At 32.8% G+C, this 15,590-nt stretch overlaps 1 protein-coding gene and 1 long non-coding RNA gene across 2 annotated transcripts; both read right to left on the bottom strand.

Moving 5' to 3' along the window:
- Positions 1 to 3,559: 3,559 nt before the first annotated feature.
- On the bottom strand, positions 3,560 to 9,999 carry LOC135138982 (uncharacterized). The gene is made up of 2 exons (XM_064069043.1): positions 9,793 to 9,999; positions 3,560 to 5,082 (listed from the first exon to the last, which is right to left on the bottom strand). The coding sequence occupies exons 1-2, from the start codon at positions 9,942 to 9,944 to the stop codon at positions 3,600 to 3,602; spliced, it is 1,635 nt and encodes a 544-aa protein (XP_063925113.1). The 5' UTR covers positions 9,945 to 9,999; the 3' UTR covers positions 3,560 to 3,599.
- A 1,356-nt stretch (positions 10,000 to 11,355) lies between these two features.
- Positions 11,356 to 12,572, bottom strand: LOC135138187 (uncharacterized). The gene is made up of 2 exons (XR_010282001.1): positions 11,913 to 12,572; positions 11,356 to 11,842 (listed from the first exon to the last, which is right to left on the bottom strand). It is a non-coding gene; the product is annotated as an uncharacterized LOC135138187 (long non-coding RNA).
- Between the last annotated feature and the right edge of the window lie 3,018 nt (positions 12,573 to 15,590).

The raw sequence follows: 15,590 nt of genomic DNA on the forward strand, positions 1-15,590 counted from the left end.
AATTCTCTTAAACAAACGAGTTTCGTATAAGGCCTGGAAAATTTTTTGGTAATAATTGCTTCTAGACAATTAACACACTTTAAATTTCGTCTTACTTGCAATCACCAGTTTGTCATGAATTTTTAATTTTTAAAATTCAAACTCTTAATTTTTTCTTTTAAACAACAACTTTCCTAAACACGTGATTTGCGCTAATAGTTCTGTTAAACTTTGAATGTTGATATTTTGTTCAGCATTTGTTTGTTCCGGATTAACAATTTTTTATTAAACGATATCCATCGTTTGCGCTGTTATTACAATTAATTAAACCACAGTGCATTTTCAGAAAATATTTTCAATATTTGACTTTGTACTTAAAAAAAATGACAAGTTATAAAAAATCACGGTCAAGGGGATTGCTGCAATTTTTTTTAGTGTTTCTGTTATATAACCTAAAATATTTTAAAGTTGAAACGATCATTTCGTGTCCACACTCTATTATGGTGTTACAGATCAGCTTCCTTTCAATCTTAAAATCTATATATTTAACACTTACGGAGAAGCCAGTATAGCAGTAGGAATGTCAAGTATCGACATATCGTTGTTCATTTTTCACACAGTGTAAGAAGTTAAACTCAACCGTAGAACACAAAATGAACGAATGACTACTGTGAATACTGTGATGACGTTTTCTGTGACGTAGACAAAGTACCACCACCACCCCAACCCAAATCCTACCCATAACTGGAACTACCAGAAGTTATCTAAAATAGTGACTACGAAATTAAATAGCTACTCCAGATGGCGTTCGTTACAGTAACGAATAAAATAAAGAAAACATAATAATTTTGAACGAAACTTTACCTTTATACCGAAATCTTAAACTCTGAAGTTTAACACATGCTTGAAGATTACCATATCAAAATCTGACTATTCAATCCTACCAACATTTTGATGACGTCATTTCAAAGGATTTCTAAATAAATACGTAGGTATTTAATACCAACTTTTAGAGTAATAGGGGAAAGGTGCCTAAAATGATCCCCCTAAGGGAAAAATTCTTTAAAAAATACAAATTATTATTATTCATGTAAAACTGTAGCATTATTTGCAAGAACATTGATTTATCTAGGTAACAGTATAAGCCAATTGGTGATTCGATAATTATAAAAAAAGTTATTAACGTTTTTCCAGGACCTTACAAAAGGATCATTTTAGGCATCCCCATAGGTAAAATGATCCCTCGGCATGGGCATAATGATCCCTTTGAATTTTGACCATAAGGGGACAGCATCAACAAGAAAAATCAAATCATGACATAACTGATAAATATTTTATTTCAAAAATTAACAAAAAAATAAATTCTTAAAAAAAATAAACAAAAAAATTCGAAAAGCATCGAAAATACGGGGTGTATAATTTCTGGAAGAGTTTGAGACAATACTTTAGTCATCAGTACGTGCTAAGATAAGACTAATTTTGCCAAATGGGATACCCTCCAAGAAAAAAGAGGGCGGGTGGGCGGGCCTACTACCTGCTAAGATAAAACTGAATTTGGCAAATGATATACCCTCTAAGCAAAGAGAGGGTGGGTGGGTGGGACTAGTAACTGCTAAGATAAAACTGAATTTGGCAAATGACATACACTCTAAGAAAAAAGAGGGTGGGTGGGTGGGGTTAGTAAGTGCTAAGATAAGACTGAATTTGGCAAATGATATAGCCTTTAAGAAAAGAGAGGGCGGGTGGGTGGGTCTACTAACTGCTAAGATAAAACTGAATATGGCAAATGATATACCTTCTAAGAAAAGAGAGGGTTGGTGGGTGGGGCTAATACTTGCTAATATAAAACTGATTTTGGCAAATGAGATACCCATTAAGAAAAGTGACGGCGGGTGACTGGGATTAGTACCTCTCAAGACTGAGAATTTCCCAAAAATAGAACACGAAAATCCCTAAAATTCTTTTAAATTATTTAAATTTCCCCGTCTTAAGAGGTACTAGCTTCACCCACCCTCCCTCTCCTCTCTTAGAGGGTATTTCATTTGCGAAAATCAGTTTTATTTTAGCAGGTAGTAGGTGGGTGGGGCTAGTAACTGCTAAGATAAAACTGGTATTGGCAAATGGTATTCCCTCGAAGAAACTAAAGGGTGGGTGGGCGGGGTTAGAGGATATGTCATCTGCAAAAATCAGTCTTATCTTAGCAGGTAGTAGCCCCGCCCACCCACCCTCTCTTTTCTTAGAGGGTATATGATTTGCAAAAATCAGTCTTATCTTAGCAGGTACTAGCCCCGCCCAATGATCCGGGATCATTTTGCCTCAAGAAAAAGGGATAATTTCGCCTTAGGTAGCATATCCGCATTCAAAAATTGTAAACTAACCTTCAATTTTTACATGCGGTAAAAAAATCATAACTAACCTACGACTGAAATGTATCTAATTCTGTCAAAACAACTACCACCGCTATAAGACCTTTCAAATGGAAGTAATGGACTTTTAAAATATATCTTACCTTAGATCAGAGGTGGTTATTTTGCATATTTTGGCACAAAACTGTGCAGAATACACAGAACGCCATCAAACTTTCAGAAGGTACTAATTACAGAGCGCTTAATCAAATGACAGTTATGTTTGGTAGATGGAGCCACAAATTTTCTTACAATTGATGGGGATCATTTGACCTGAGGGGATCATTTTAGGCACTTTTCCCCTATATAATTCATGTTGTCAAAGTTGCATGACCTGCAGAGTACGAAATGAGTGGTCTCCCGGTTCTCCGTCAACTCCAGAATTTACAATATATATCTTTTTAATTTTATAAAATAAGATACTTCTGCATTTGTGATATATGAATCCGTGTTGGTTTCACTCCAGACAACCTAATTTTTGGAATTTTTTCTTTACATTTACTTTGACATTACATTCATTTATTTGTTTTAACTTATCATAGAAAATAAAACTCTCAAAATCAAATGTTATAGTTTTTTGAAAAAACTTGTATTTATTGTTATTATATTTTATTTGGTATCACCCGTAATTCCATTTGCACATTTTTCAAATTTTCGACTTGTAAATTTTTCGATTTTTCATTTCCTCGATTTTTAGTCTTCGTTTGAGAGAATCAAAAACATTGCTAAACTAAAAAACAATACGTGATATGTGTTAATTAATTTTGTTCGTGAAAATAGATATTTATTAGGTAAAGGTTATAAAATTTTAAAACTGGTTTCTTTATCATTGAAAACACAAAATAACTAAAAAATATTATTTTCACCAAGTGCTTGTTGAGTAAAATTACCAGGGATATTATTCTCTCAAGTGGTATCAACATAACTCAAATTTGATTAATCAATAATTTGGAATTTAACGATTGAAAAACAGACCCTAAGAAAGTTTTTATGTTATAAGATTCCTATCTGATTTTCGATGAACCTCCCTTTATTATTATCGACTTTATTTATTTCATTAAAACATTTTTCCGTTTTTTAAACGGTTAAGACAACTTGAATTGGCGTAATTTTTAAAAACGATATAAACTAATACCCACAAAATAAAAGAAAATTTATTTACAAAACTGCTTAAACTTAACTATAAAAATGTAAAATAAAAAACAAATAAATCAATTAAAAAATGTTGTAATAGTCTTTGTTGCCACTTCTGGCATCTTCAGGCGAAATCACGTTGTAGAGTGTCTGTTCCAAAGATATCATTTTTTTGAAACCAATCCCTACAGGAAGCGAACCAACCAACGTATAAAAGTCCTTCGTAGTCTTTACGTCAAAGCTGCGCACCAGGTGTACTTTAAAAGCGTCTCTGGCTAGTTCTTGAAGTAGCGGCACTTTTGGAAGACACTGTATTTTATTAAAGACACGCTTCGGTAAATCTGGTGTGTCCAGAAAAGACTGGACTAACTTTGGATGAACGAAAAAATCCAAAAGTTTATTTGCGTCAGTCGGTGTCAAGTAACCGTATTCTGTTTTCAAGACTGTTCCATAAAGTGTCCAACTTGAACAAGAAATTGTTTCGGCGATATTATGCACAGTTAAAGAAAAATCGGCGACAATGACACTAAACATTTTCCTACGGTTGTTGTTATACGGCTCACTGGGGTTATACACGGAATGAGAGGTGTCTACGTGTAACAGTGTTCGGAATAGCTGGCAGTCGCCAAATTTTTGGTAGACGAAGTCCCGCAGGTCCGTAGGACATTTAAAACCATACTGTAAAATAAAAAATATAAATTTCATCGCATCTTGTTCTCCAGCGTCCTCCACAGTCTCATAAAGTTCTTCATTGCTTATATTTTCAAAAAAATCCACCGCACTGTTGAAGACGTTCTCTTGTGAAACTACCCAATCCATTATTTTCGTAAATTCATAAATTTTCTCAAAAAAGTACACCTCACTTTCTTCTAATACGGCCCTTAGAGCGTCCGGACACCTCTTCACCATATCCATACAGCAAACAAAATCCATATCCACAAAAATTTCCAGTATCTCATACCTCATCTCATCCTCGCCTATAGTGAACTCAAGATCGAGATTCTTAAGCTCATCTATTATACGTCTTTTGCGGTTACATTTTCTGTACTTTCTCAAGTACTTTTCGGTTCCTACTACTCTAAGAAACGCCTTTAAAGAAATCTTCCCTGCACACTCTCCGTCTCCAAAAGTGTACAGAAACAGCTGTTCGAAAACAAACGACGAAACTTCGTCCAACATGTGCAAACAAACGTAGTCAAAGGCTGTGTACATCTCACCATCATGTTGAAATTCTTCTGTAGGAAGTGCACCGTAATACAAAAGTAAGCAAACCATTTCGTCCAAATCTTCACAGTTGGTGTCCTCAAAGCTGAACTCAGCTAGAACGTGATGCAATAGAGTGTCATCGCGTGTGCCGAAATTCGGGTCGAGTCCTTGACTGAGGCAATATTTTATCATTTTTATTTTTGTATGATAATTTATTGGAGTAACATTGTAGTAGTCCATAACATCCAACGGTGCATCGTTTGCCAGGAGGATGTAAAGAAAAGCCGGAGACTTTTTGATACATATACCTATTTCGTCGTCGGATTTGGGAAGTATCAATAAGTGAGGAATTTCTTGCCTGAAACAAAATTAATGACATAAGTATTCAACTTCAAGAAACAATACATTATCAAAAACAAGCTTTTACTCTTAGATATGATTAAAATAGGAAGACAATCTACTAATAATAATGAAAATTTAAAAATTCAAAAGTATGTCGTAAAATCCTATGGTGGTTTCAACAAGATGGAGCTCCACTCAATTTTCTTCGCATTTATACCGGGTGTGTGAAAAATAGCGGATAACTCTTCCGTACGTTATATATGAGGGTTTCGGGAGTCCCAAAGAAATAATAAAAAAATTCTTTTGATGTAAATTACGAAAAAAACGTAATTTTATAAAAGTAAAATTGGCAACACTGCACGCACCGGATCAAAATACCGACGGTCCAGACTATTTTATTGTTCTGACCTCCGCTTATTGAATAAAACACTACTTTTTTTTTCATAAAGATCTCAAAGATGTAAAAGATCACAAAGACCCTAAACATCAACAGATAAAAGGATGATAAAGATTTCACCGGTTTTAAAAATTCTAAGTTTATTAATAGATTGGAAAATTCCAAAGCTCAAAGATTCTAAGATCTAAATCTAAAAGCTCTAAACATTTTTAGCATCTCAAAAAATATGAATTATTCTAAAGAGACAAAAAGATCCTAAGCATCGTAAAATCATCACCCTAAGAAATTCCTAAAAACCCTCCAAAGGTCTCCAAAGTATAAAAGACTCCGTCATTCCAGAATTCGTTGAGTTCCAGAACATCATAGAGATCATAATCATTTTACAGATTCTATTAGAATCTCGAGAGTCTAGGAATTCGAAAAATTCATGAGAATCTAGGATAAAAATTTCAGAGATTTTAGAGGTTCCAAATATTCTAGAGTTTCTAGAGATACTACAGAGACCCCATGTATTTTAAGAAATTCAAAAAATTCCAGAAATTTCAGAAATTCCGGAGATTCTAGATATTTTAAAGATGATAGAAATCTAGTGATTCTAGAAATGCTAAAGACTCAAGGGATTTCAGAGATTTCGGCGATTCCAGAAATTCTCCTCGAGTTTCTAAGAGTCAATAAAAATTCTAGAATCTACTGATTCCAGAGTTTCTATATACTGTAGAGATTATAAAGCTACTAGAGATTTCAGGGAACCTAGACTTTCTAGAAATTACAAGAATTCTAGAAAATCTAGGCATTCCAAAGAGAGCAGATATTTTAAACAAATTAAAGATTCCAAAGATTCTAGAAATTTAATGATTCTAGACGTTATATATATTTTAGGGATTACAAAGCTTCTAAAGGTTTTAGGAATTCTGGTGATACGAACAATTCTAGAGATTATAAAGATTCAAGAGATTCGAAAAACTCAATAAATTGAGAAATTCAAGAATTTCATTAGATTCCGGAGATCCTACAGGTTCTAGAGATTCTAGAGGTACCAAAAATAGTAGAAACTTATTGATTCAAAAGATTCTAGGTACTTTAGAAATTATAAAGCTTCTAGAAGTTCCGGAAAACCTAGGCATTCTAGAAATTCTATAAATTCTAGAGTTTCTAGATATTCCAGAGATTGCAGAAATCCAATAGATTCCCGATATACTAGACACACTAAAAATTGGAATCTCTAATATCTCCCACTAGGGTCTAGAAACTAGTGATTCTAGAGATTCTATATATTTTATTATAGCATTTTTATAAATTCCAGAGATCGTGGAGATTCTAGAAATTCAAGAGATTCCACTGAATCCAGATATTCTAAAGATTCCCGAAATTCAAAAAAATGTTGGTCAAGTAATATCATCCTAAAGATCTTATATATTTAAGGAATTATAACATTTCTAAAGGTTTTCGAGATTCTAAAAATTCAGGAGGTTCCAGAAATTCCACAGATTGCACAAATTCATATCAGGGTAATTATAATTTGTCTAGATATAGGGGAGGCTCAACATCCCCTAGTTCTTCCTAACTGCAGCCTTGTTTAGGGGTTATGAAATATCGAGAATATATGAAAGTACCAAAATGCCCGATGAACTCTATTACTGTACGTCGTTAGGTTATCCTCGATAAGAAGAACAAGTTGAAAGTGTTTATGTTTATACATCGGAATAATGTCACGTAGAAATTAGTATGATTTGAATGAGTTCGTCCCCTTAAAACAGAGGATCAAAACTGTTAAGTAGTAAGCTACAATTGACAAAATGTTCTGAATATCATTATTATAATTCTTATTAAATAAAGACGTTTGTATATATTTTCACATTTTCGAGAAAATGGGATGACTCGTTCTTAATTTGATCAATAAAAAATATGAATGCAATAATGAATCACAAATAAAAACTCATATTTTGCACATTTTGGGTAGAATTTATTCGGCAAAATTTTGACATTAACAATTTACCATGCTTACAATGATCTTAAAACGTCTGCAAGATTGCAAAGCATTCAGTTTTGCAATTCTTGATTTATTAAGTGAAATAGATTGACTGATTTAATGATTTTTTTGAGTCACCCTCTATAAGCAAATCTAAAATTCTGTTTATAAATAAAGCTGGAGGGTCGAAATTTACGGTATTTGTGAGGTATACAGTACAAATAATACGTCTCATTAAATATAAATATAAATTGTGGAGGAAACATAAAAGATATAAAAACAATATAAGGATTTAAGAACTCAACTAAAGAATAAAATGATAATAGCTCACAGGAACCCCCTTACTAAAATTGATAATGATATCAAATCTAATCCGAAAAGAATCTTGGAGAATTTCAACATTTTGTCCTGTTTTTAAGAAGGGTGATCAGTCTGAGATCAGAAATTATCGTCCCATTTCTATCATTAATAATTTCAAGAAAGTTTTTGAATTCATTTTGTATGACAGAACTCACAATCATGTCATTAACCAGATAATCTCATTATCAGCATGGTTGTTGTTTCAAAAAGATCTACTGTTACGAATGTTGCGTCTATTGCACAATTTCTCTGTGAACATCTGGATAAACAGATTCAAGTGGATATATAATTTTTACGTGAATTTAACCGTTTAAAAAGCATAAGCAACGGAAGCTGTCAAAGGGGGAATAATTTTCCCGTTTTTCCGATGTTTTTCATTGCTACGTCGCTCCTATTGATCGTAGCGTGATTTTATATAGCCCATATGTAGATACGATAAATGGACTATCCAACAGAAACAGATTTTTTGAATTCGAACAAGTAGTTTCTGAATTTAGCGCGTTCAACCAAACAAACTCTTCAGTTTTATAATATAAGTATAGATCTGCAAATTCCGTCACTGATTAATAGAAGAAGATACTTTTATATAAAGTTTTTATCACAGATTTTAAACCATGTAGTTGACTGTTCAAAATATGTTTGCGAGTTCGTTCTTTTAACTGTCGGTCACATAATTTGTTTCATCTGGAGACAGCTAGAACAAATGATTTGGTGATGTCCCTAGTACATCAAATGGTTGGCTCTTACACACTGATGAAGTCAAAAGCAGATACATATGCACTAAAAATATCAGATTTCCAAGGTCTCTCAACGCCTAATACTTAAGGCATTTGCGATATTCGAACTAGGTTCATTCAATATAAACGTACCTATATCTGGGACCAGTAGTGAGAGACAGCTGCTGTTATAGTTTGTACTTTAAATGTTAAGGTGAAGTTCGTCTGTAAATGGGAAAACCTGTTGACCAACTTGAATAATAATAATAATATAAATAATAAAGAAAAAACTCAACTCCTGTGTGCATTCAGTGTGGTAACCAAACCAAGACATCTTTTTTACAAATGCATCATAGGGATTTACAAAAAGAGTTTGGAAATTCTCAGTTGAAAAACCATTAACACGACTGAAATTTTACACCTTGTAAATCAACATTAAAAATGTAGCATTTCACTATTGTTTCAATCTGTGTCAAAAATGTAAATTTTGTGGATTTTACCGTAGGAGCGCCCTTAACATTAGAGTAGAGATCAATTGAAAACAGCACAACGCTGATTCCGGCGAATCCACTTTCAAATTTGAGGGGTGCTTTCAGCTGTTTTACAGTGGTGTGCCTGCGGTTGCTGTTTTTAATTTCGTCCGTGTACGCTATTTTATTATCATTATTATTATTCTATATTTCCGTTTTATATAAGCATTTCTTTACAAAACTATAGTTCCTTTTGGATTGTTTAAGGTGGGCTAATAACTGGTAAACATAAAAGTGATAATTGGTACATTTTCAGTGTGCATTTTTCAATTTTTACTGTGCAACCATGTCAACAAAGAAATATTCCACATTAGCAACTGTCAAGCGAATAATTACTGGAATATTTTTTTACAATTTTCTACATTTACGTCCTCAACAAAATTTTTCATTGATCCCTAAAGAACAACAATCTCGACGCCACTGGTCGTGTTATTTCCAAAAGATTTCTACTATAGCATTCTTTCATTTATAAATATGTACAAGAGTCCCGACAATTTATATTAGAAAATTAAAGAGTTAGATGTGGATATATTTTTAGACATTTAACAACAATTTAACGTTCTGATCAATGGCGGCTCGTCCATGGAATCAACAATCAAATATGTTTTGCACTTTTCAGATGTGTATTCAAAAAATTCAACAACCGATTCACCCACAGGATTATCAAGTAAAATTTTGAGACGTTTTTATTTTGAACTAACATTTGGCTTTCATTGTGACTTTAACAAAGAAATATTCTGATTGTAATTGTTACCTGTGGCGACATCCTGCATGATGACCTAATGTAACCGTTCGTGGCAAATTTAGCCCAGCGCGGTCTTTCTGGCTTCTTAACCATTGTTTCAATACTCTCAGCAAACCCAAGTGGCTCTCTTCTATGCTCTGAAAGGTCGGCTTCCTTTCCATCTAAAAATATAGGTAGAACACACTGTGATGACGAAGTGGCGGAAGCTACGCAACATCTACGCAAACGTAAACAAAGTAGCACCACCACCACAACACAACCCCTACCCATAGAATCCTCTACCCCTAACTTCAAGAACTATTGGAAGTTATCTAAACTGGTGCATACGAAATTGAATAGCTACTCCAGATGGCGCTCGTAGCAGTAGTTAGAATTTCTTAAACGAATGAAATTAAAAAAAAAAACATAATTTTGAACGAAACTTTACCTTTATACCAAAAGGCTTAAACTCTGAAATTTAGCAGATGCTTCAAGATTATCATACCAAAATTTGACTATTCAACCCTACCAACGCCATCTCGAAAGATTTCTAAATAAATATTATTATAACTTACCTAATTATACATTTCTTCTTATTACATTATTCCTTTTCTCGAGTTCCCAATATTCCAAACTTTTGCATAAATTTTATTTACTTTTTCGCTTCCTGAGCGTCAGCTAAGAAAGTATAGTAATTGAGTCCATCGGGCGACTTGCCACCTTCGTGTTTTCTCGAAGTTTCATGGCCCCTAGTGTACGAAAATAGTGAAAATAATCTCCGTAACTACTAGACCAATTGTTAAATTTTGTATGTGTTTTACGAATATCATATGAATGGTAAAACGGTAATGAAAAATTTGGTTAATCATCCCCACCACTAATGGCATGACGTGGACTCCAGAATTTACAATATAAGGTACATACATTTTTTTAAGTTTTCACTCCTGACATCCAGATTTTTGGAATTTTTTTCTTTAAATTTATTTTCACTTTATATTGTACAAATAAAATTGACCAGTAAAGTGAATGACGCGCGAAATTTGAACTCAGTTCATAACACGAGACCCGTATTTCAGTTCCCCGTGTAATCCTTATGGGTGAAATCGAGGCGTCACTTTAACGCTTAAATTGTACCATTAAAGTAATTTTCTTATATATCCCACTACCTGTACCATTAAGACTGATATTTTTACTGTTGATCTTGATACCAAACATGAACGGAACCGGTAGTATTTAATAAATATTTAAATTCAACTTTTACCACTACATTTGCCTCGAACGTATGTCGTACAGTGGTTCATACTGCCATTGACTTCCCCCTCCACATAAATGGCTTTGATTTTCAGATGCTACAGATACGGCTGTGAATTTAAAATAATACATAAAGGAGATCTCATATTTGCAAATGTTTTCAATCAATTGCCAAATTTTGATTTAAGAATCATCATCAATCCCAAGCTTTTTTCTTTTCACACATTTTTGCTAGAAAAGGAAAAACTTAGCATTCCTGATTAAACCTTTCATGTACAAGTAAAAATCACTCTCATTTTAGTACGAATTGGGTCTGAAACACCCCTTTAAAAAAAAAAAATCACAATTTAAAGAACAATTTATTTCAAAACAAAAAAAAAGTATTTTACAATAAAAAATTGCACTTCCTAATGCAAAATCTGATTCACTTTTGGTGAAAAACTGACCCACAAACTGTTTTCTTGATGGGCCATTAAAATAGTCCTCGGACACTAATAGTTCTTCGACACTGTGAAGTAGATTTTCTTCAGATCTTTCTAGTTCAGGGCCCAATAGCAAAAGCAGTGCTTCGCTCCTATCAGTTTGTCCTAAGCTTTCATGAAGTTGTACCTCAACATTAGCTGTTTTTAGGCTGACTTGGGGATTAAAAGAATTTTCAGAGACAACAGCTCGGACCTCAGCTGATTCACTTTTCTTCAGATGTACGTCTCAAGCACGCAAATTATTGGTCCACAATACATTATAACGTCCGTGTAGGGCAGGTGTAGCCATATGATGATATACAAATGCACCTCTTGGGGTTTCACATGTTGCCTCTCTTAAGGAATATCTATGCATAATAAAACAAAATACATCATAATTTTACTTGACACAGAATTTATCAATATACATTAACTTACCATAATCTTCTCGCATTCTAGCTCGAATAAACTCTTCAAGCACATTTAATTCAGTATACCAATTGACTTTCGCTACATTATTTGACTGTAAAGAATTTTCTCCAACAAAAAAAAGTGGCAATTGCCCCTATTGTTAACACATGTCTTTCTGTCATTATTAATAACAAATACAAAAAAACCAGTCCACAGATACATACAACCCAATGTGAATCAATATCACAGAACTAATATATCATCCAAAAATTGTGATTATGATTGTTTGTTGTGATGAAAATACGAAATCAACTGTCATATTTTGGGGATTTTCACGATCTAAACGTCACTAGTACCGCAAAATATTCGCGTTCTTTTTCTTTCCCAAGTGTTTCTGGATTTTCCGTTTCACTCATGCGCAAGACGTTAGAAACGATGTACGTTACTTCGATGGATAGCGTTGTTTTTAATTTGCAATATATCTTTAACAGAAGCTTTTTATATAGTTAAACCTTTAGTAACAGGAAGATAATTGTACAGTCTTTATCGCTTGTAGCATGAACTAGTTAAGATTTCTACCTATGCGGCGTATTTTGTCTGTAAAATCAAGCTCCCATAAGAAACCCATAGTAGAATTTTTGAATTATGAACTGCCGCGCATTCTAAATTCTAACCTTACTTTACTGGTCAATTCACAAATTCAAAGCTTATAGTTTTTCGAGAAAATTCGGATTTATTTACCTTCCAATTTTTTATATGACAATTTTTCGTTCTTCCTTTTTCTTGGGTTTTACAGCTTTTTGGTATCACAATTTTGCGTTTTTTCATTTATTTTTCAATTTTTCCACTTGTATATTTTCGATTTGCGATTTTTCAATTTTGAATTTTTGCATTTTTTTTATTACAATTATATTTTCAATCTTTGATTTTTCAATTCCTGGATTTTCCATTTTTTAAATTTTTCGCTTTCTCTCTTTTTCAATTATTCAAATTTTGAATTAATCGATTTTTCACTTTTTCAAATGTGCGATTTATTATTCGTTGTCTCGGTTTTTTAATTTTTCCATTTCCTAATATTACGATTTTTTAATTTTTACATGTTTGAATTTTTCGAATTGTCAATTTTTTTATTGTTCAGTTCCTCGATTTTTCAATTATTCCATTATTCGATCTTTCAACTTCTCAGTTTTTTGATTTCTCGATTTTAATTTTTTCGGTTTATCCATTTTTGGAATTTTCTCTTTTTCGATTTTCCAATTTATTCGGCTTTCCGAATTTCCGATTTTCCAAGCTTTCGATTTGTCTATTTCAGTAATTCTGAATTTGTTTAATTTTTCGATTTTTCAAATTTTCGATTTTTTCTTTCCCGTCCTGGATTTTTCGATTTCATGATTTTTCTATTTCTCGATTTATTAATTATCTAAATTTTAGCTTTTTCAATTTTTTGATTTTTCACTTTTTCGATTCTTCAGTTATTCGTTGGCTTGGTTTTTAATTTTTCCATTTCCCAGCGTTTCGATAAAGATGTTTCAATATCTGGAATTTTCGATTTTCTGAAAAAACCAAATGTTATAATTTTTTTTTTAATTTGGATTTATTGTTATTCTTATATTTTATTTGGTATCAGCCGTTGTTCCATTTGCAAAATTTTTCAAATTTTCAACTTGTAAATTTTTCCGTTTTTCCTTTCTTTAATTTAGGGATAGATAATAAAAGGCAGGTCATTATGTATTTTGTTTCATGTTTCAAGCGCCGACCGTACAGCCCTCGGGCATTTTTCCACAACAACTTCGAAAGAATCTAATTTCATCCCTATCAAAGTTGCTAAGCATTCACCACATTTTTCATTCACGGATTCGAAGTCGAAGTCCATCAGTCTGTCAATTAGAAATGTTTTAACGTAGTTCCAGTCTTTAGACTTTTTTAGGTATCTTCTGTTGTCTTTTCCCCGGATTTGGAAAGAAGCCCAAAGGTAAAGTAACAAATTTCTCCGGTATTCAAAAAGGGTGATTGACAAATATCGACCCATTTGTATTTGTATCCTTTGCAACTATTCAAAAATATTCGAATCAGTTATTCACAGACGTATTTTCTTTTCCGTTAAAAGCTTTATCACCCCATTTGAACATGGATTCGTAAAAAGGAGATCAACTATAACAAACCTGTCATGTTTCAGTCAGTGCGTCTCAGAGGCTCTTGATGATAACAGTCAAGTAGATGTCATTTACACTGACTTTAACAAGGCTTTTAATCGGATTGATCACTATGTACTCCTTGCGAAACTTAGCTCACTTGGACTTTTTAACTCATTGCTTCAACTGCTTAAATCTTACCTCCTGGACAGGAAACTTTTTGTTAAGTAGCAGAATTTTGTTTCTGACGGCTTTTGTCCCACCTCTGGTGCGCTGCAAGGGTCTAATCTAGGGCCTCTACACTTTTTACTATGCGGGAATGATATTTTGGACGTGCTGACCTGCCAAAAACTGCTCTTCGCTGATGATCTTAAGCTATTTTTGACAGTTAATACGATACAAGACTGTCTGCTTTTACAGGATAATTTACACTTATTATCTGCATGGAGCGAAAAAAGCTTTTTCCTTTTTCCCAGAAAACTTTGTTAATACAGTATTTTTATTTTGAGTATTACAGTCCACCGTTCGAAGTTGATATAAGTGTTCTTGCAAAAATGTTGATGACGTCATCACAAAATTCTGGCACTGTATAATGTTCTGAAAAATTATACTCTTTTGTATTACAAAAAAAAAATTGATGTCATTTTCGGCGAAACTAAAGCTGGGATACCCGGTATTGTTTGAAATCAAAAACATTGCTAAATTGAAAAATACGTGATATTTCTTAATTAATTTTTGTTCGTGAAAATAGATATTTACTAGGCAAAAGGTAAAATTTTATCTTTTATTATAAACTGGTTTCTTTATTATTAAAAACACAAAATAACTAAGAAATAGAATTTTTCACCAAGTATTTGTTGAGTAAAATTGCCATGGATATTATTCTCTCAAGTGTTATCAACACACCTAAAATTTGATTAATCAATAATTTGTTATTTAACGATTGAAATCAGTTTTTATGTTATAAAATTCTAATCTGATTTTCGATGAACTTCCTTTTATTATTATCGACTTTATTTATTTCATATAAAACATTTTTCCGATTTTTAAACGGTTAAGACAACTTGAATTGGGGTAATTTTTCAAAAACGACGTAAACTAATAGCCACAAAATAAAAGAAAATTTATTTCCAAAACTGCTTAAACTTAACTATAAAGATGTAAAATTAAAAAACGAATAAATCAATTAATAAACAATGTCGTAATCGTCATTGTCATCACTTCCGTCATCGTCAGGCAAAATCACGTTGTAGAGTTTCTTTTCCAAAGATATAATTCGTTTGAAACCGATCCCAATTGGAAGCGAACCGACCAACGTATAAAAGTCTTTCGTAGTCTTTATGTCAAATCTGTTCACTAGGTGTACTTTAAAAGCGTCTCTGGCTAGTTCTTGAAGTAGCGGCACTTTTGGAAGACACTGTATTTTATTAAAGACACGCTTCGGTAAATCTGGTGTGCCCAGAAAAGACTGGACTAATTTTGGATGAGCGAAAAAATCCAAAAGTTTATTTGCGTCAGTCGGTCTCAAGTAACCGTATTCTGTTTTCAAGATTGTTCCATAAAAAGTCCATTT

The sequence above is a fragment of the Zophobas morio genome, unplaced genomic scaffold (assembly GCF_036711695.1).
Source record: "Zophobas morio isolate AGI-343-1 ecotype UQ-CSIRO unplaced genomic scaffold, CSIRO_AGI_Zmor_V1 ptg000030l, whole genome shotgun sequence".
Taxonomy (NCBI): domain Eukaryota; kingdom Metazoa; phylum Arthropoda; class Insecta; order Coleoptera; family Tenebrionidae; genus Zophobas; species Zophobas morio.